The sequence below is a fragment of the Ixodes scapularis genome, unplaced genomic scaffold (assembly GCF_016920785.2).
Source record: "Ixodes scapularis isolate PalLabHiFi unplaced genomic scaffold, ASM1692078v2 PGA_scaffold0__279_contigs__length_252992795, whole genome shotgun sequence".
NCBI classification, from domain to species: Eukaryota; Metazoa; Arthropoda; class Arachnida; order Ixodida; family Ixodidae; genus Ixodes; species Ixodes scapularis.
In genome coordinates, this window is record NW_024609835.1 from 225,821,162 (window position 1) to 225,841,770 (window position 20,609).

The 20,609-nt window shown below is 47.7% G+C and overlaps 1 protein-coding gene across 2 annotated transcripts in view; it reads right to left on the bottom strand.

Annotated features, from left to right (window-relative positions):
• LOC8035937 overlaps positions 1-20,609 on the bottom strand; it is a 465,884-nt gene that overhangs the window by 194,162 nt on the left and 251,113 nt on the right. For both annotated transcript variants that reach the window (XM_029968194.4, XM_029968195.4), the window contains exon 2: positions 569-955. In XM_029968194.4, the coding sequence (XP_029824054.3) occupies positions 569-955 (387 nt within the window). The remainder of the gene's footprint in view (positions 1-568; positions 956-20,609) is intronic.

Here is a 20,609-nt window from a genome sequence, read left to right on the forward strand (position 1 = left end):
GGTACCCTCATATAACAAAATCGGAAAGAAGTATGTTCAAGCAGATAGTATTTCTAGTATTGTGCATACATTTCACAAATAGAGGTACAATGACCTTACCTGCCCCAAGCCTTCAACCCCAACTACGGCGCCCGAAAATCATCCTCCAATGATGTGTTTAGCTGACAATGCCGCCCAAGCATTGCAAACGGTCCCGGAATGCCCACAGACGACGTCACAGTAACCGCCGTGCCATGCTACCGGATGTGGCAATCCCGGCGGTTGTTTGTAGAAGTTCCGGCATGAAGCAGCCAGCGAATGCGTGTCCAGCTGCCGTCGCAGCGTCTCCATTTTGGTTGTTAAATTTTCCGTGGCTGTTAAGCTGAAAAACAACGTACAGCGTGTGCCATATCCACCTCCGCTCCTTCCGTGCAACCGCAAGGATCACGGCCGGCAACAGCATGACACAAGTGTGACGTCACCGAGCGAAAATCCTCGGGGACCACGAATGAGAATGCAGTAGACACATTAGTCGGAGTCGTGCTCCATAACTTAGCGAGAGGCCTGAAAGCAACGCGGCGGCACTCACCGAAGACCATCATGCTAGCCTCTGCGCTGTCCTGGTCGTCGAGTGTGAGCACCTCACAGCGGTACTTGCCGCTCATGTCGATGGTGGGCTTGACGAGGCGCAGCTGCCACGTGTGCGTATTGCAGGCGTCGGCGCCGCCCGGCGCGTGCGAGCGGTCCATGTCCAGGCTCTGCTCGTAGCGCTCGGCCACCACGGGCTTCTGCATCTCGGCGATCCACTGGTAGAAGGGCTGCGGCTCGCCGTTGAAGAACCACTTTACCACCAGCTTGGAGTCGGACTCGTTGCAGCGGTATTGGCAGTCCAAGTCGAAGGGACCTTCCAGGCCGCTCTCCACCACCCGGGGCACCGTGAGCTTGGTGATCTCAATCGCAGAAGCCCGGGGCACGCCTGGGAGCGGGAAAAAAAGATAAAGACATGAACAAGAAGTCTCCTAATATAAAAAAAAAACAACGGGCGAGCGATTTAACTTTCAACTTTTCTCGAAACTCGAGGCGGCCAACCAAAAAGCAAAATACATCTTTGTGCGTGTCGTCCTTTTCGGTTCGCCAGTCTCTATTTTACAAGATATTGAACATGCCTCATCTTTTTCACAATGGTACTGGCAGTAGGCATGTGTGAAACCAGAATTTATCGTACGGATATACCGGATATTTAAGCAAATGAATTAAAACATTTCTACCATTAAGATTTTCTAGAAAATAAAAAAAGAAAAATAACCTCTTCCCAGGAAAATTTTGCCAACCACGGCGAACGTCAAGGGTCGCAAAAGCTGGAAGTTTAGTTGAGTATTTCTTTAAAATGCACTAAACAACTTTTAAGTCGTGAAAATAAACATATTTTTCCTATCAGAACCTTGCTGAGCGTCATCAAAAACGCCTAAATCAGTCTATTCTAGAAAGTTATAGAGCACGTCTTAAAGGGGCACTGAGGAGGTTTCTGAGATCGCCTAAGTATGGTGATGAATCACTCTGCGGGCTCTAAGCATCATAGAAATCTTTAAATCACGACGATGCACGACCGATTTCCCCATTCGAAAAGCGATCAAAGATTGAATGCGCCGAAGTCATCACAGAGAATGGGAGGAGCGTGGTTCCTGTAGCCAGAACTACTGTGACCAATGAAAACGCAACGTTTCGTGGAGATTGCGAACGTTGTTCTTATAAAATGTCTATGCTTTTGTAGATAAAAAGGGCAAACGAGAGTACGAGAAAGATTTTAATTTTTCGCAGAGTGGAAATGTAATACTGTGATTGTCACGAATCGCCGAAATTTCTTCTTTTTTTTAATGTTGTTTTGTCGTTTTTTCTGCGTTTCTCGTGTGTGGGTGGTATGTCGGAATAGGCCGGGTATCCCGAAGAGAAGTGACCGGGGAATCGGGGACTTGATCTTTATCTCTACTCCGCCTTGTGTACGCGGCGTACCGAGAACTGAAGGCTTTCTGTGTGTGTAGTCTTTCATTGGGCCATGCCGAATGTACGGAAGGGAAGCTTGTCGCACCCTGGCTTTCTTTACTTTAAAGCCGTTTTGTGTAGGCGTCGCACCCTGGACCGTAGGTTTATTTTGTTTGTGTGGGGTTTGTGTTCGGTCGCGCCATGGGGGGATGCCGAAGGGGGACGGTCGGGGGTCTGGCTCGTTAGCGGAATGGCCGCTTTCTTTACGCGTCCAACCGAGGGTGTCGGGTGACTACGTCCTCCGAAACCTCCCAGCGACGCTGTTGAAGCTGGATGGAATGAAGAAGTAATTTTCTGTTTGTTTGCTTGGTTGTTTGTTTGTTTTTCTCCTGGAAAAAACGAAAAGGAAAAAGGGAAAAATTTGCGAAACTAATAGTTCTGATTGGAGCCAAGAAGCTCGGTTCTGATTCGTCAACGTAAGTGTCCTCAGAATGCTGCTATTGCTTATAAATAGAAGTGAACTGGTGGGAAAAGAGGCACGGAATCCCGAGAGCAGTCGGAGACGCTGCTCTCCCGTCCAGCGGGCGTGAAGACGACGGGGATTTGAGCCCGCCGTTGGAACATCATTGTTCTTCTTCGAATTTCGTTGGTTTCCTGTGTAGTACCGTGTGGTGCTAGTGTTGCAGTGTGAGTGCGTGAGAAAGTGCGCCCGAGAAAATCGTCCGACGGACTGGACCAAGACCACGGAGGAGGCATCCAATTCCTGGACCACCGACGATTCGGCAGATAAGACTTTTATTATCACTTGAATTTTGTTGCGCCCGTGCCCATCGAGTCTGCGGCTTGTATTGAGCGACACTTCGGGTTATTCTGTTTGTTCGCGAGTGTACGTCGCCTACGGTTTTGGCGAGAGCTTTTTGTTGTTGTTTGAAGTTAGTAAATATCTTGTGATTTTATCCTATACCCTGTGGTCGCCTCCCCTGCTCATTTTTACACCAGGCGTGGACCTACCGCCTGTCAACCGGTCGAACATATTTTTTTTTTGTTTTGTTTTGTTTTGTGTGCACATAAGCTGTGGCCTTTGTCTTTTTAATGTTGTTTCAACTAATTTACATACTTGCCCACGCACGTTTGTGAAAGTGATGCTCATCTCAAACACAACGCACTATTTTTTTTTTTTCCACGGAAGTGATGGTCCTGTCGTCTGCTCTCGAGCGCGCGCTCGCTCGTAGGGTGACCACCTTCCTGCTAGTGAAATGCGGGACACGCGGGGCAGAGGGGGAGTGGGGAGGGGGTGATTTTTAAGACTCAGACAACGAACCAATGCTCTGTTAGCACATTTATTATCGCGTACTGTTTATACACATGCTAATTATATTGCAACAATTAGGCTCAAAACATTTTCACTACCAGTGATAGATTATTTTGAATGCCAAAAATGGTATTAAATGTGTCGAAGTTGAAAACATAAAAATCGACTGTACCAGAACTCAACGCATCAAACGGATGCGTTGAGTTCTGAAGAAACAGTAAATATTTTTCTGGTTATTGTTTCCTGTCCACGCTTACTTCTATCAACATGGTCCTACACAAATTTTTAACATGATGTTCTCTTTTGACCGTTGCATGTGTGCATGGCTGCCTTCACTAAAAAAAAAAAAAAGAAATCCACAGCAACCCTTTTGCATTGGCATGGTGCTACACAAATTTTTAACATTAAGTATTTTTTTTTAACGTTGCATGTGTGGCTGCCTTCACTAAAAAAAGAAAGAAATCCACAGCGTACCTTTTGCATTGGCACGTCAATTTGAAAATAATTACATTATATTATATTTAAGATTTTGGCGAGAATTGTTTCATACAATATTTTCCCACCAAAGGGAGATGCACAATGGTGCATGCGCGTCGGTTTTCTAGCAAGAACGGTGGTCGCTTTCCGCAATGCTTGGATAGATCATAGATCATGGCGTACCATTTCGATTCACACAGTTACTAGCGAACTCCGCACTTCCCCGTGTCCCATTTTTCGGCAGCAGCGCGTTGCGGAGGGAATTTCACGACAGTGTGAAATGCGGGACATTTTGTAGATTTGAGACTTTCTCGGGCGGGACGCGGGACACCAGCCCTCAATGCTGGAAAGTCCCGCGAGTCGTGGGACGGGTGGTCACCCCACTCGCTCGCCTGACTCATCGCATCGTTCTTGCTCGCGCAGATTCTGTCTGCGGCGCAGGTGAATACCAGGCTTCCTCGAGAGGCACCGAGTTGGCAAGTGCCAAGGCGCGATGAAGCGACTGCTGCGATGATGATCGACTTGGTCTGGGCGTCCGAAGTCCGGGCTACATCCGGGCGACGAGCCGCGCGCATTTGAGATATCACTCCGCGGATCCGCCAGCCGGAGACGCGATGATCTTCCGCTTGCTATTGCCTGACAGTGGTTCCGGTTTCGGTAAAGGCTCTACCCCTTCTTTGTGATGATCTCGGTGCGTTCGATTTTTGATTGCTTTTTTTAGGGGCGAAGCTCCTTATCCTTAGCCTTGTCCGTCCGGCGTCCGTGCTCACATGGATCTTGTTGGTGGTTGTGCTCATGCTCGTGAGCTCACGTGCTCACGTGCTTGTGTAGGGCAAAGAATAAAAAAAATAATGAAAAAGAAAGTTTGCACAGTCGACATGATTCGAATCTATGCGGGGAGACCCCAATGAATTTCTTGTCCATCGTCTTAACCACTCGGCCACGACGGCAGGACGAGTAGGGGGCTCTCAGATGTGGTAGTAAATTAAGAGCTGGGGATGTCATGAATGAAACGTTTCATGTAGCCGCTCAACGTCTATACAGGAGAGGGTGCTGCGGTGAAATGCGTACATAATCGCGTTAAACTTTGCATGCATTGGCTCAACGTTTACAGACGACAGGACGCTGCGGTCGAATGCTCAAAGCGTATGGAACCACGTTCCTTATTACACATTCTCTTTCTGACATGGATGAAAACGAATGAAAGGCTCGGCATGCTGCGGCTCAGCGTCTACGCAGACAAGCACCACCAGAGCTTCGCCCCAATCAACATCATTCACCACGTGGAGATACGGTAATTTTTTTAATGGGGAAATAGGTCACGCGTCGTAGTGATTTAAAGATTTCTAGGGTACTAAGGGCCCGCATAGTGAATTATCACCGTAGTTAGGTGGTCTCAGAGATCTCCACAGGCTCCCTGTAAGTGAAAGAGTACGCGAAGTTACCACAAGTGCGGCGAACTCGAGATTAACGGTAAAAAAAACGTCGATGATAGGAACATCGCTCGCCTTTTTCGCGTTGTCCGCGCAAGCTTTCGCTGTAAGACTAGGATAGGCGGTACAAGCAGCTCATCTCTTTCATGTCTATCCCGCTGAGTGGTGCCGCTTCCCTGGGAGTTGGGAATAGCGTATTTTAGCCGTACGTTGGCTACCACAAAATTACGTATGTACGAGAAGCAATACGCCCAGATGAAAAGGTGAAGATTGAATAAAAGATTTCAGGCCACCTCGTCGATATTCTAAAGCAACGCTCAATCACGGTTGAAAGAAAACAAACAAGTATTCGATATACGCTCAAGGCAACATTGATAAAAAAGCTCTTTAAACCTATTTAATAAATTAGTGTCATAAGATATCTGGTTTTCTAAGTATTGTTATCGCCTCCGTAATGGCGAAAACACGCATCCCACATTATCTTCGGGTACGTGGTGTACCCGCTCCGCAAAGCAATATTTACCTCTATATTCAGAATCAATGAAAAAACAAGAACAAAGCGGGAACATAAATTATCGATCGGGTTAGTAGAGTACAACCCCGCTCGAGTCACTTAACCAAAGTGAATAAAAATCAAGAAAAGAAGAAAAAGCAAGAAGCCTCGGGAACTTCATCGGACTATTGAATTCACCGCCCCGCATTCCCGTCCAATGAATACAGGTTCTCTGCCGCGCGATAAATTATCATCATTAAAACTGTTTCCCGTCGGGCAACAAAGGCGCGGTGAAAGTTGCCAAAAAATCAAGGAAAAAATCTCGCTAAAAAGGCATACGTAGACACAAGCATAAAGAAAGAAAAGCACCGAAGAAGCAAAGGAACTTTAACGAAGGAAAAGAAAAGCCGATCCCCCGCGCAAGTCATTAATGCGGAAAGCCAGAAACGCGTAAAGCATCCCCCCTCCCCCCGCTTCTGTCGCCCATCACACGGCGGCAAGCACAGGGTCCCTTCTCTCGGACAGAGCACCAGCCTCCCCCCCCCCCCCCCCACTCCTCCCCTCCCCATGGACGCCCAAACTTTTCCTTTGCAGTTTAAACGATGGTAATGGATCCTGCTCTAAGGGCATAAAATTCCCTCCCACGGCCTGCTGACTTCCTTTTTCTTTTTCGCGACACCTGCCATTGACAACAAACCCGAGGCGTCAAAAGAACAGCGGGACAGGGACCACGTGGTCTGCGCGAGTCCCTCTAACTTCGGGCCTGGTTCGAACCCGGGGCTTGCGCCAAGGAGCTGGGGGACTCGAGGGGGGCCCTGCGCTGTCACGCCGGCCCCTCCGCGTCATTCATCATTGCTGGGAACAGCGAAGGCCCACCTCTCCTAGCCAGCCTCATCCTTCCGGTAGGAGCTGCTAGCTTCCATAACGTAGAAAAAGCGCGAAAGCAGGGAGGTGTTGTAGTTCCCGCTTGTTTTTCTTTCAAGCGGCGGCGTCGATGGATTGTCCAACGGCACATCAAGAGGCGAAGAAAGCCGTTGGCGGGAAGACAACCGGAAAGATGCGGCCGGTGACAATGGAATCTTCTCGTAAGAGCGATGCTCTCTACGAATGTCCGTCTGGGGCCTCTGGTCGACACCAGGAGTGTCGAAATTTAAAGCCTCGGTACAGATTTAGACGCCCCGGCGAGACCACTTTTGGAGACGTTCGCAACACGGCAACGAGGGGTGTTACGAAATCGCCGGACAGAAAGGCGTTTGTGACGGCCTTTTAGGAGCGTATAACAGACGTTCAAAGGAAGATAACAAAAACAAAGGGGAACTCCAAGAGGGTCGATGGCCCAGTGAGTTAACACGCAGCAGCAGCTCAATGCACGCAGATCGAAAGCTAACGTTGTGAATCCACGGACGATCATTAGATAGATTTAGAATAAGGGGCCTCAAAGCTTTGGTTTTCCGGAGTAGCTAGGGGCTTCACACTGCGCATTTGCAGGAGGTCTGCGGTGGCGCAGTGCGACGGCCAGGCTTCTGGGGGGACCCAGAACGCTGAGGTACCTCTTTTCTAAAACATTTTATTCCTAAGTTCCATCTCCACCCTGACCGATTTAATATGGAAGAGCAAATTAAATGTGTGCGGTCCTGCGATCGGTGAGAAAAGACCTGACGCTCTTAGCGCGAACGCAACTACGACGATTGTTTGCATTTTACTTCGAAAGGGCATAGCGGGCATCAAAATTTACCACTTACGTTAGTGGCCCAATGAAGCACTTTCTACCAATATATAAATTTTTATGACAGTCATTTAATATTCAAAGGAAAAAAAGAAGAAAAAAAAAAACCGGTGATGGCCTGTTGGCGCTAAGAGCGTTTCAAAGTGTACGTTAAAAAGAAAAAAAAATCCGGAATTGCAGTGGCCGAATTGCCAGTTTATAAGGTTCTGTCCAGTTTGTCTTCTTCTTGGCCTCGCTGCGCGAAGGTTTGTCAGTTGGTTGTGGGAGTAACGAGTGTGGCGTTTGCTTGAGTTTTTCGTGTGTCACCGTACGCGGCTTCTTATCGCTTGATTATATTTTCTCTTTTATTTTAACCCCTGCGTTCCGTCGCTTCTTTGTTGACTGCACACCGGGCGTGGACCGATCGTTTGTCACCGGTCCGAACCTAAAAATATTATTCTTTTAAATAATTTCTCGTTGAATCTCGGAGTGTTTTTACAGCGGAGCTGTTAGGGACTAGTTTCCGCAGGATCGTGTCCTCCGCAACGAAATGAGGACACCAAACTCTGGATACCTACCGCCATCCATAAGCGACGGCGGCAAACCACGTATCTGGTTGCCGCTGTCGCTGATAGATGGCGGCAGCCTTTCCACTCTGGCTTGCCAGCTTGGTGCCGGCTATTGCTTTCCATCCTACAGCTCCCCTAGCCTTCCTCCTTCACCAAAGTGGAAAGGATGAAAGTCTTTTCGTCAGCTTTATTCATTTCGCCCCTGCTCCCTGACACTCAACCTGTTTCCGTGTAATCAACGCAATAACGAGAACGGCAGGGATGTCAGTCGAACGCCCTGCATCCAGCGCGCGCTCTGCACTCTCCGAAATAAAGGATGCAGCACTAACACCTCTTGTACCATATATAAAACCCGCAAAGCTACAATTCAACGTTCCAAGTCCTCTGACGTCGAAACGACGACAACAACTTTCACGAGCAGTCTGTTAGTAAGGGGATACAACCGATTAGAATAGCTAATGCACGCATTAAAACTACAAGAAAACACTCTAGGTTCTGTTGGCCCTCCTACAAAACCTCAGTGGGTTTTTTTTTTTTTTTCTAGTCGTTGGCACGTGCGTCAACTATTTAGTAAGTTGTATCACACCGCTGTCGAGCCGCTCGCAAAAGTTGGTATCGTCAGTTCGACGTCGGTGGACTGAACGTCAAAACATAGTTTTGGGACTTCTTGGATAAATAGGAGAAGGGGTTTAAGTACTACGTTCCCTTTTAATGCGAAGCATTATCTGTGACAAAGTGAGCCGACGTCATCAGCTCTAAAGCCGCGCCAAACGGCACCTTAAATCCTTGCTCCAAGTGAAGCCAGCTCTATGAAACCACGCGAAAAGCCTAGACAACGGCACCTAGTTTCCCCGATCCCAAAGGAGCAGAGGGAAGCTGATGGATTTCGGCTTTAACCCCAACGGCTGGCGCGCGTCGTAGTTTCAATGAACAATGCTCCCATTGGCCACTGCTCGTCAGTTTCAACGACCGCCACCCCATGGCGCTACGTGCTTATCAGCGCGCCGGTAACACGAAGCGTCCAAGGTCAGCGCAGCGGGGAGAACGGTCGCTCTGCCGTCGACGCAAATACGTCGCAGATGAAATAAGGCAGTGGAAGAATGACGTGCAGGATTATGCATTCACAACTCATAAGAAGTACTTAGGTCACGGTGTAAGATACACTCTTTAGGTAAAGACACGGCAGGGCTGAATACGCGACGCGAGGAATCAGCGTTCGATCGAAGGGCATCCTAAAGGCTGCATCATTTCGCGGCCTCCACGCCCGCGGCTGACAGATTCGCCGGCGGCCAAACGGCGAAACTGTGTGAGAGCGAGAAAAATTATCTTGTTGCCATGACAACCCGGTACACCATGGTCTTTCTGCACGTGCGACAACCTCGCTGGAGCTCTGCGCGTGTGGAGCATGAGACGGCACGAGCCGTCTTGTGCACTGCTGCCTGCCTCCTGCGTCTTACACCGTGCCCACGGGTCGACGACTCATCTGCCGGCGCCGCTTGAAAGCATAGTGAGAGAGAGAAAGCGAAGGTAGGAACAAATACTTTACTAGGGGGAATACATTCCACTCCTCTCAAATACAATAGCCTCGGCGCGGAGAGGTTTTCTGGGCTTGGCGAGAGCCATCTATCGTCGGGGAGGTCTCGGCTATCGCGTGGTAAATTATGATATTGATGATGGTTGTTCTACATACCCAATTCATTGTTGTGGAAATGCGCGTGACACGTGCCGCGTGACACTTCTAAGAATAAAATTGCGTCTAAAATCTAGCTCAGCGATGCGCTAAATACTTTGCTGCACTGTGCCGCCATGATCTTCCCAAGGGTTGCACGTTGCACGTGCCTCGTGCATCGACGCACCTTGCGCTACTTTTGAAAGATGAAGGGGCTTTAGGTGGAAGCGGAGACGACACCGCCGCGGCCGCCGCGAAAATCCACGTGCACTTGCGCGTGGAATGACGCGGACTTCCCCTCCGTCATTCGGCGCTGTAGGCGTTCTGTCTAATGCAAATGAGCAGAGTGGAATGTATTCCCCCTAGTAAAGTATTTGGTAGGAACAAATACTTTACTAGGGGGAATACATTCCACTCTGCTCATTTGCATTAGACAGAACGCCTAGAGCGCCGAGTCCAGCCCTGACGGAGTGGAGGTCCGCGTCAGTCCACGTGCAAGTGCACGTGGATGTTCGCGGCGGCCGCGGCGGTGTCGTCTCTGGTTCTACCTAAAGTAACTGTTCCACCTAAAGTCATGTTCCAAAAGTAGCGCAAGGTGCGTCGATGCACGAGGCAGGTGCAACGTGCAACCCTTGGGAAGAGCATGGCGGCACAGTGCAGCAAAGTATTTAGCGCACCACTAAGCTAGATTTTAGACGCCATTTTATTCTTAGGAGTGGCGCGCGGCATGTGTCTCGCGCATTTCCACAACAATGAATTTGGTATTTAGAACAACCATCATCAATATCATCATTTTCCGCCCGATAGCCGGGAGCTACACGACGATAGATGGCTCTCGCCAAGGCAAGATAACCTGTCCGCGCCAAGGCTATTGTATTTGAGAGGAGTGGAATGTATTCCCCCTAGTAAAGTATTTGGTAGGAAGCTCGAGCTCAAACGGGAATGCTTCAGCTCCTCCCTGGTGTTCTCACAATGTCAGGGAATAGGGTGTTTTTTTCTCGCGTATGCCCCGCCCTGTTTCGCGAAAAACGTTTCAGGTTTGCTTTCCCGTGGTGCACGCAGGCGCCAATCGTAGTTATGAACGGAACAAGCATTTAGTGGGTGGCAGGTTAAGAGTAAAGTGGAAGCTCCTCCCTCCTCTTTCCACTTTAGCAGAGCGAACGGTGGAGAGGAGGTCGCCTCCTCTGCAGCGTTCGCTCGTTTAATGGGGAGAGAGGTGGAAGGGGCTACCACTTTACTCTTAACCTGCCACACGCTATAGCCAATGAGCAGACACCGATTGCTCTCTGAATCAATACACCGACATACGCTGTCAAACGAACTACGAAAACCTTATGCCTCGTATCTCTGAAGGTTAGCTATAGTAGTTTTAGATCCAAAAGTGGCCTGAGTCTGCCCGCTTTCTGTCTTTCGTATCCCCACCTAATTTCGTTTCAAGTAGGCTGCCTTCAAACGATCGTTTCTAATATTCTTTCTGGAACGAGTCAGCATTTTGTGTGAATGAGGGACCGTGGGTCAAACGGCGTTTCTCTTCACTTTCTGTTTTATTTTGTAGGCATGGAACACACACGCGTTACACGGATGATCTAGTAGTTCCACTTTACCGGAAAAATCGAAATGTTTCCTCAAGATTAGTTTACGGTTACACAAAAAAGCCAAGCCGATAAAAATGAAGAGCGTAGAACGCATGAAGGGAAGAGCCTCAAGCCTTCTTCGTAACGTGCGGAGCAGAAGTAGTCTTGTAAAGGGAAGCGAACGCGCCAGATACGTGACCATTTGTTCGGACTGCCCCGCACCAAATCGAATCCTCACGCAAAACTTCCAGACACGCGCGTAGAATTTCGATTGAGAGCTGTACCCCTATCTCGCCCCACGATTAGAAGGTGCTTCGGCAATTTGAAATCCCCGTTCTTCGGACTGGAAAAAAAAATTAAAAAAAGAAAAACAAACAAAGCAGCACTTACCGAGAATTGTATCGTCAGTAAGCGAGGAATAAAAACAAAAAGAAGGTGCCCGACGGAAGGCAATACAAACAGGACCGGCAATCGCGGGTGGCAGTGACAGATTCGGCGTTCGGACGCCCCTAATCTATCACGGCGTCGGAGCAGCCGCACCGTGCTCGCTGACCGGCTTGTCCGTTCCAGCGTGGACGGCGACCGCCCGGAATACAGAGGAGCCGCCGCTTCTGCCGCGCTGGGAGACGCTCGAACGGTGGAGGGCTCGGCCGTCCGGCTACGTCACCGGACATCAGCAGAAGGCGCGGATCAACGCTGACGGCCTCGGCCGTTATCTGGGACTGCATCCGTCGGAATATCGGGGCAAACAATTACTCTCTCCTGGTCGAACAAAAGTCGAAGACTATCAGTTCGTGAGCGCCGCCTGGGGATAGGGGGTCGCGCCGACAGGTAACACCTCCTACAAAACAAGGCCGCACCGCTGGGTTTACTATTTTACGTACTGGAGGCCAGCACGGGGCACAGATTGGAAATGAGTGCTGCGTCGGCGATCGGCGAGATTCGGGTTATGTTCCGAATAAACACGATTCCCAGTCAGACGCTGCCGAAGTTGTCGCGTCCGTTCTGAGCCCTGCACTCGCCTCCAGTACGTGACCGTAGGAAGTCTGGAACTACGAAGCATTTGGTCGGGATATTCGCCTCGGAATAGTCCGGTCAACGACAGGGCCACTTGACGTGTATGGGCGCGACGCCTTTTTCTGATCACCTGCACGCGCGCTGAGAACTATGAAGTGAAATAAACACTATCAAAACCACTATCACAATTGTGTGCAAGAACGACAGTATCGTTAGTGGATCCCCATAAACTATTGTAATGGTCGCTTCTTGGGAACTGTCATTCTTGTCTTCTAGGTTGAGCATCACGTTCCTCGACCATGCGAAATAGCCCACTTCAGTGAAGTAACTTTGCCCCGCGCGTGCGTCCATGGTCGAATGACTCGCCACTTTTGGCCGGGGTGATAAGCTCTGGAAAGTCGCACCATGCGCAGCAACATGGAGGTTGAAGTTCCACCTCCGCTCCTCAGCCCCATGTGCCTATCCGCGTCGGCACTCTTGGGGCTGGTTTACACAGTTCCGTCGACCGCGTTGCGCTGCATTGCCTCGTGCAGCACAGCGTTTGCCTCGTTGCAAGGGTTGCCATGGGAAAAGCTCGTCGCAAGCAGTCTTCACGCGACGCATGTGGTTGCAGTTCTGGAACGCAACTGTGTGGACGAGTTTTTTACGTTTTGTGTTATTTATGTTGAAGAGCACCGTTGGATGCCCTTCCGAGATGTCAGAAAAATGGCACGTCCATAGAATGCGGGTGAATTCAGTATATTTTCATCTGGGAACATGAGGACGGAGTTTTACTACAGTTTTCATACTGTTATTCACTGTAGAACTTCGAGCATAAGACTGTTATTCACTGTAGAACTTCGAGCATAAGAGTACCCACGCAAAGTAATAAAAAAAATTGAGCGGCGTTAATCCTTCTCGCGAGATAAAAGATGTCCAAACTCAAACAGCCCAAACTTTTAGCTTTTCTTCACGGATGGGCAAAATACATGCAAATATGTATCGAAACACAAATACAAAATACTTTGTCAAAAATGTACTTAATTACAAACCTAATTACATAAAAAAAGCATTTAAGTACAAGATACAAATACAACCAAATGTATTTTGTCTCCTCCAAATACTTTTACAAATGCATTCCTCAGAATTTGCGTCAGCGACTTCAGGGCACCTGCAACGGGTTTCTGGGTATCTCATTTTTATTTTACATCGCACACTCGGGAGTTAGTGCGCGAGGCTCTAGTAACGTAATAGAAATATAATCACAAAAAAAAATGTAATCAACTTGGACGTAATGGGTGAAAAAAACACAGAGCTTCAAACTGATTTTTTTGTCGATTACATTTTGGTATAGACCAACAAAGAACCGAGACGACCAAGACGCGCAGCACTAGCTAGAAAATTTTTTATTGTTGCAACCCGCACCAGTCACAAAAATCTGGACAACCCGCGCATTTAGAATGTTCCAGGCAAAAATATGGATGGAAATCAGGCTGGAAAGCATCACAAGTTGTCAAAGGCACTTATTTAGCCAGTCTGCCTGTGACGTCGATTTCGTCACTATTCTTGCCCTGGACTAGCACCGTAATCACAAAGTCACTAAACGCTTGTGCTTGATTGAGAGACACTACATTCAGTGCAGAACGTAGTTTTCTTCCTGCTCTGGGCAGTGACAATAAATTTGAGGGATGTATTTTCGCTCACAAATTTGTATTTAATTACAATTGTAGTTGAAATACCTACGTTTTATTATTTAAATACACACGTCAAATACATTACGGAATTTGTAATTAAATACAAATGCAAAATACACAAAGTATTTGAAATACGTATTTCAAATGCTTGTCTTTGAAATACTGCCCACCCCTGCTTTTCTTGTACGGCACTGTCGACGAAGTGTACTATGAGCGGTTCGACGCTCCTTGTTTTAGGGGGCTTCGGTGTGTGCCCATGCTAGGGTACCCATTATTTTAGAGGTTGCCGCCAGGGCCCATGCAACGAACTTACGAATTAAACTCTAATTCCCCCAAAAACCTATGTCATGTATATTGTACAGCTTGAAAACACGTTACTTTAAGAGAAAGACGACGACGTTACAGACAAAACTAGCGACAAAAGGCAAAGTCGAACTGCACCACCTACTTGGGCCTTCACCAACTTCTGTGGATGGATAAGGTATCACGAGGTATTAATTAACTTTCTCGCTAACTATCGCCCAATCAAACTGCTCTTAACTTTAATATATTTGTATATACCTGTTCCTTTTTTATTTTAGTTCTCTCTTCTCATATACTGTAAATGGCTTCTTTTTCGCGGGCTCAGTTTTTGGAATTATTCGCGGCTTTTAACTTTGGCGACGCGGTGGGATCTTAATATAGACTCCAATATGTTTACATTTTACCAGAATTGTTAGGGGGACCAATTTTTCGCGTATTGTAGGCGAACCGCGAAATACGCGAACATTAAGTCCTCGCGCAAATTAAGTCATTTCTATTTTCGTGTTGTTTTGACTACTGTCCAAATATGCTCTTACTATTGCCTTTCTGCAAAATAGATGGGAACATTTAAGCTGGTACAGATATTCTGGTTTGTAACGAAACATGAAAACTATGGCCATATCTAAAAGTACGCTCCGAAAAATGCCGGAGCAAGTGCGTTATTTTGAATCATAAAAACCGTCGAGGTATCGCAAAGGTTGCTATTTGTTTATTGAGCGAAGGTGTGTTTGTATGAAATCACTTTTTCTCACTGTCCCTGACTGGCATTTAGGCTAACTCCTTGGTATAGCTGACGTTCTGATCATCACCATAAAATCTTTGCTTTTTTACGCGCACACGTGCTCAATTACAATAGTTTACTTTTATGCATCCTAATCTTCGTGGTTTACAAAAATTCAGCAGGACGGCGAGTCCTAAACGTGTTAACGACAATATAAATTGAGCTGACTGAAATTCTGTGTCAATATAGAATGCGTCAGCGGAGCATACTTTTAATGCGTGCATTCTCCGGAATCACGTTCACTTTTCAGAGTTGTCTGACGTGTACAGCCACAACACTACACCTCTACACAAACGTCTCCATCGTCTCAGCCTACACGACGGAACAGGCGCGGATCATGTTCTGCGTTTTCTTTTTCTCTCCCTCTCTCTCTCCCCGATATCGGAGCACGCTTTCTCCTTCACTTGATCCACGGTAGAACGAGCCGGCTGACGCGGGGCAAAAAACAAATCCCGAGCGCCGTTTTATGCCCACGTTTGCGAATTCTCAAGAAAGTTCACCTCCTTCGGAGGTCTTTCATCGACATTCTCCCATACTTTCTTTTTTCTTTGTCCTCCGAAAGCGCCTGGAGTTTCCAGCTCCGCTCCGTCCCCTTCCCCTCTCTCCCCCCTCCCCCCCCCCTCCCCCCCCCCCCTCCAAAAAAAAAATTTCCTCCGGCCTTTTTTGTTCTTCATAAGCCGAATCAAACATTTACCTTCATAGACGCCTCACAGCGGTGGCGAACTCTCTCCCCCCCTTTTTCAAATGTACATTTTTTTGTTTGGTCATTTGCATTTGTCTGCTTCTAGGACTCATTGACGCTCGCGCCGCGGGTGCCATCGAGTGCCGAAAGTTCAATATTTGTTCTCGGGTTCTCTCCTTCCTCCGGCAGCTTCGACCGAAGAAAGCGCCGACCGAAGACAAAGAAGGAAAGGGGCTTGCAGCTGCAGAAACACCGCCTACTGCCGCCAAGTTCCACGGCTGCATAAGCCCAAAGAGCCCGCGGTATTCCAGAAAAATAATTATGGAACTCAAGGAGGGCTGCTAGAAAGACAAGAACTGCTGACGTCCGGGGGGAGGCCCGAGCTGTTTGTTGTGGCTTCCGAGAGCAAAGCTGGGATCGCAGCGGGAGAAGACTCCGACAGACATTTTACCTGACGTCCACTTCAAGTTTCATGCCAGAGATCGAGAGGAACCTCCGCCTTCTCCTTTCCCAGAGTCGAGCATACCTACCAGTTTCGTTTGTTCAGAACTCAACATTCTGCGCCATCCTATTCAGTTCAAACATCTCGTTGTTTTGTGCATTTTCTTTTATTAGTTCTGTTTCACCTTGCAGTTTGTCATTGTCGTAGGTAAGGAATTCAGCACATGGGATCACCGCGAGCGAGGTGAGCAAGGACCTTCACGGCCGCGAAAACGTCTTTCATTGAACAACTTTTTTTTTTTTTTCTAAGGATACTCGGGACCGGCGTTCAAAATTATACTTCAGAAGAACAGAAATTCTTTTTTCTGTTTCGATGGAGGAGGAAACGATCAGCGACAATGTACGGTCATTAATTACGAACTCACGTTATGCGTTATGGCAGTTCTCGGTCTCTGTGCGTCATCGCGGGTTGCAAGTCATAGACAAGAAGCGACGCTATGGCAGCAAAAATTGCGAAGCAATCCCTTAGCAGCCGGAGGTTTTAATTAACGAGGTAATAAAAAACGCAACATGCTCTAAAACAGTTTATTATAATCTACTGCTTTAACTTCGCAATGCCTATTATGACAAAAAGGAAGAGTAATAATGATACTAAACGTATGGCGCATTAAAATATTTACAAGCTTGACATTGAACGAGAATGAACTATGCTCTCCATTTTGCCTTGAGACATTCTTAATTAAGTAAAGGCTCGAGCGTAATAATTTAAGCAGAAAAAAAAAAGAAAACGCATAAAAATAAGTAGGTGCGTAGTAGTAGGGTTTACAGCGTGAGTCTCCGGGTAATTAGAGCGAGTGCCAAAAACACTTCATTAAAGAGTACACCCAGAGCGGTGGGACGTTCGGGGCCTGTTTCTAAGCTAGAAACTTTATTGCGTCGTGCTCTATCGCTGCCTGCAGAGTCCGCCGTGCCCCCGTGATGTCATTAGACTTGAACTTTCTTCTGAGTACGTCCAGCAATCAGTTAATAATTCTAAAACATTTTATTCGTCGCTTTGTCTAATTTAGGGTTCAGAGAAGAATGGCGGAAGCCCTGAGAGATGTCGACGTGAGAAATTGTGGAAAGTGAACTCCACTGCGGAAAATTACGACCATCACTTTATTAGTATACGCGCCTTAAAATTGCAGAGCAAAAATGTATGTCCTTTCGTGCAATACTTCTTTGAATGTTTCCTTAACTCTGCTTACGCTTCTATGGTTACTGCAACGTGCAAACCTCACACTAGATCTCCTCTCTACGAAAAAAGAATCTAAAAAAAAGAAAACATAAAGAAAACGGGCAGTGAATACACCTCTTTAGCTCGAAGCAATAACAAAAACGTTCAGCCTTTCCACTCTGGTGAAAAACGAAGATTAGCGAAGCTGTGCTATGATGGAAATGAAGTAATGGCCGGCCGCAAGCCGGCAAGCCAGGGTAGAAAGGCGCGAAAGGTTGCGCCATCTATGAGCGACGGCGGCAAGGGGACAGCCGACAAGCCATTTGTCTGGTTGCCGCCTTCGCTGATAGATGGCGGTAGCTGTCCAAAGTTTCGTGTCATCATTTGTCTGCTGACGGACCCGATACTTGGGAAACTAGCCCTCAACAGCTCCACTGTAATAAGTTAAGAAAGGATTTTGTGCCGATTAGCTGTTGTCAATAATCATCATAGCCAGAGACTGTTAAAGATCGGCTATTCCCGTCATTGCAGCGATTGGAAACGAGCTACTACCGGAATTCTCGTCGATTGCCACGATCCCTATTCAGTGCACATGTGCTCTTCCTGTCCATTCTATGAGCCGCATTTGATTTCCGTTTCCCTGCGGATACATGAGCGCTGAACTCCCTGGCACTACATGGGTAAATATTGTGCGGGAGAGACTCAAAAAAAATTGTTCGCTTTCCTTCTTAAAATTTTATCGCCAAAGGAAGCTGCTCGGTTGATGGCGTTGCTTCCAACCTCACTTCGGTCGCTCTAGCATATTAAGCTCGCGTAAAGTGAACAGCCAAAACCAATCTCGTTTAACTCTTCCTTTGTTTTTCCTTAAGCTGCGTGCCTGTTATGCAGTGCGCAGACTAAAATAGGAATAAAGATATCGTGCCAAAAAAATTTGATTATTTTTGTTTTGAATTCTTCGTAAACTACTTGAACTGCACGCCCAAGTCCACAGTTTTAGAACCATTGTCAATCTAAAAATGAAAATTTCAGTGTTCATAATTGAACCCTGGTGACCAAGCAACCGGGAAGGAATTTCTACGTCACCAGCTAATGTCTTGTTCCACGCTTTCTCAACTGTGCCGGAAACCAACCACCGCTGTGGCTGAGGCAAAGCTTAAAGGGGCCATGAAACGAGTTTAGGATGGGATAAATTATTTTAAATTGGGACTTTACCAATCGCATATCGTTTAGTTGACCAAAAGAAAGAGGGTAGAAAGTGAACAGCCAGCTTTTCGGTACGAACATTTGAAAATATAGCGGACTATTTTGTACTTTCTTTCCTTCGAAAGATCTCCGTCAGATCACTGTGATACATCCGCGGTTCCGAAAGCGCGTCAGCAGTGCCAACCTGACGTCAGCCGAGCCCAGCCCACGCGTTGGACACGAGAACTGCGTCACTCGGACGTTCTCGCTCGTCAACAATAGATCCGTCGACGAATATTCGGATTCGCGTTCGTGGCCAATGAGTGCCCTGACTGAGCTTATCGTCACTGGGGAATGACAAGTTCTACGGTGTGCATAAAAATCACGGTGGAAGCTAAGAGCCATCGCACCGGTGCCGAAAAATGTCACGACGACGTGATTTCACAATTCGCATTTGAGTTGAGGATTAAAGCTAAGGAGGAAGAAGTATGAAAATCGTTTCATGACCCCTTCAAGTCGAGGTCGCCCTACATGAAAACAGACTGCAGATGCTGTCCAAGAGATGTTCGAATCGTGCACAGGGATGTATCAGCATCTTGTAGGCCTGTCAGCGGAGAATTCTGCCACGACGGCTGCAGCGAACGCCGTGTCTCTTGTTACAGAGCACCAGGCGGGACACTCCCTTCCACAAGCTGCTCAAAGTAAAGGAAACAAAGCGCCGCCATTCTGAGTTCTACTTATAGGCGGCTACAGCGAAATCGTCAGCTCCTAGCGACTGGAACGGAAAGCTGTCACGGCAGGTTCGCTCTGCGGCCTTCTCGAGATAATCAGATATCCGCAGCGCCAGCTGGTCACGGTGTAAGATAATACTCTTCAGGTGAGGACAGCGCGCTCCTCGCGCAGTGCAGATAAAGTTCGCTTTTCACTCTCTCTCTTTCTCTCTCTCACCGTGGTTTCAAGCGGCGCCGGCAGATGACTCGTCCACCCGTGGGCACGGCAAAGACGGCTCGTGCCGCCTCATGCTCCACACGCGCAGAGCTCCAGCGAGGTTGTCGCTCGTGCAGAAAGACCACGGAGTACCAGGGTGTCATGGCAACGAGATAATTTTTTTCGCTCTCACACAGTTTCGCCGTTTGGCCGCCGGTGACACTGTCAGCCGCGGGCACGGTGGCCGCGGAATGATGCAGCCTTTCGGATGCCCGTCGGACAAACACTATCTGATTCCTCGCGCCGCGCGTTAAGCCCCGCCGTGTCCTCACCTAAAGAGTGTATCTTACACCGTGGTGCTGGTCAAAACACCAAGCCGCGAAAGCACGTTCAAAAACACGCGATGAAAATCGCAGTGAGAGCCAATAAATAAGCTACGCTTCGGAGTAACAACACTTCCGGGCGATTTCGGTGCTCCAAATTGTGGTTGCCAGTTACGTAACTTATAATCTGAAATCGCGGGAAACGTTTTTCGTCGATCGGAAGCGTTCAAAACGGTCCGCCGCCAGAAAAAAAAAAAAGTGTGTATCGCTCGAGTTTCCTGACACCGAATCTAAAATTCAGGAAGCCGCATTTAGAACTTGTTGCGAACGCCAATTACGCCTGACAGGCACTGAACACCAAAAAAGCGGCGTTCACGAGGGAGTCGGGAAAGTGAGTGCAGATACTCTAAGCTTAGATTATTGAGTGCATCTTGTTCTACCATTAAGATGTACAGCAGTCACGGCCACAAACGGAACGCGCCTCTAAATTGTGGTCTCCCATGCAGCAGGAGCATGCCTTCGTTGCGGTACATCTCAAAGAGAAAACAACGATTTTAATGTTGCAAGAACCTACACCGTGTTGTATTTCGTCTGTCTTAGCAGAAGAAAGCACGTCGTTTTCTTCCCAAATGCCGCAATTCGACCGTCTGATTTAAATCAAAATATATTTTTCGATCTACAGTCAAATATGGCGGCCAGGAAACCCAAGGTGTGACACCCTTATGGGGTTATGATGATGATAATAATAATAATTTCATTTCATTTTTCATTTTTCATTTCATTTAATTTATTTAGATACCTTCATAACACTATAAGGTGAACGGGTCGGTCGAAGCCAGTAGAGGCTTGAAGGACAGAACCCAGCAAATGGAA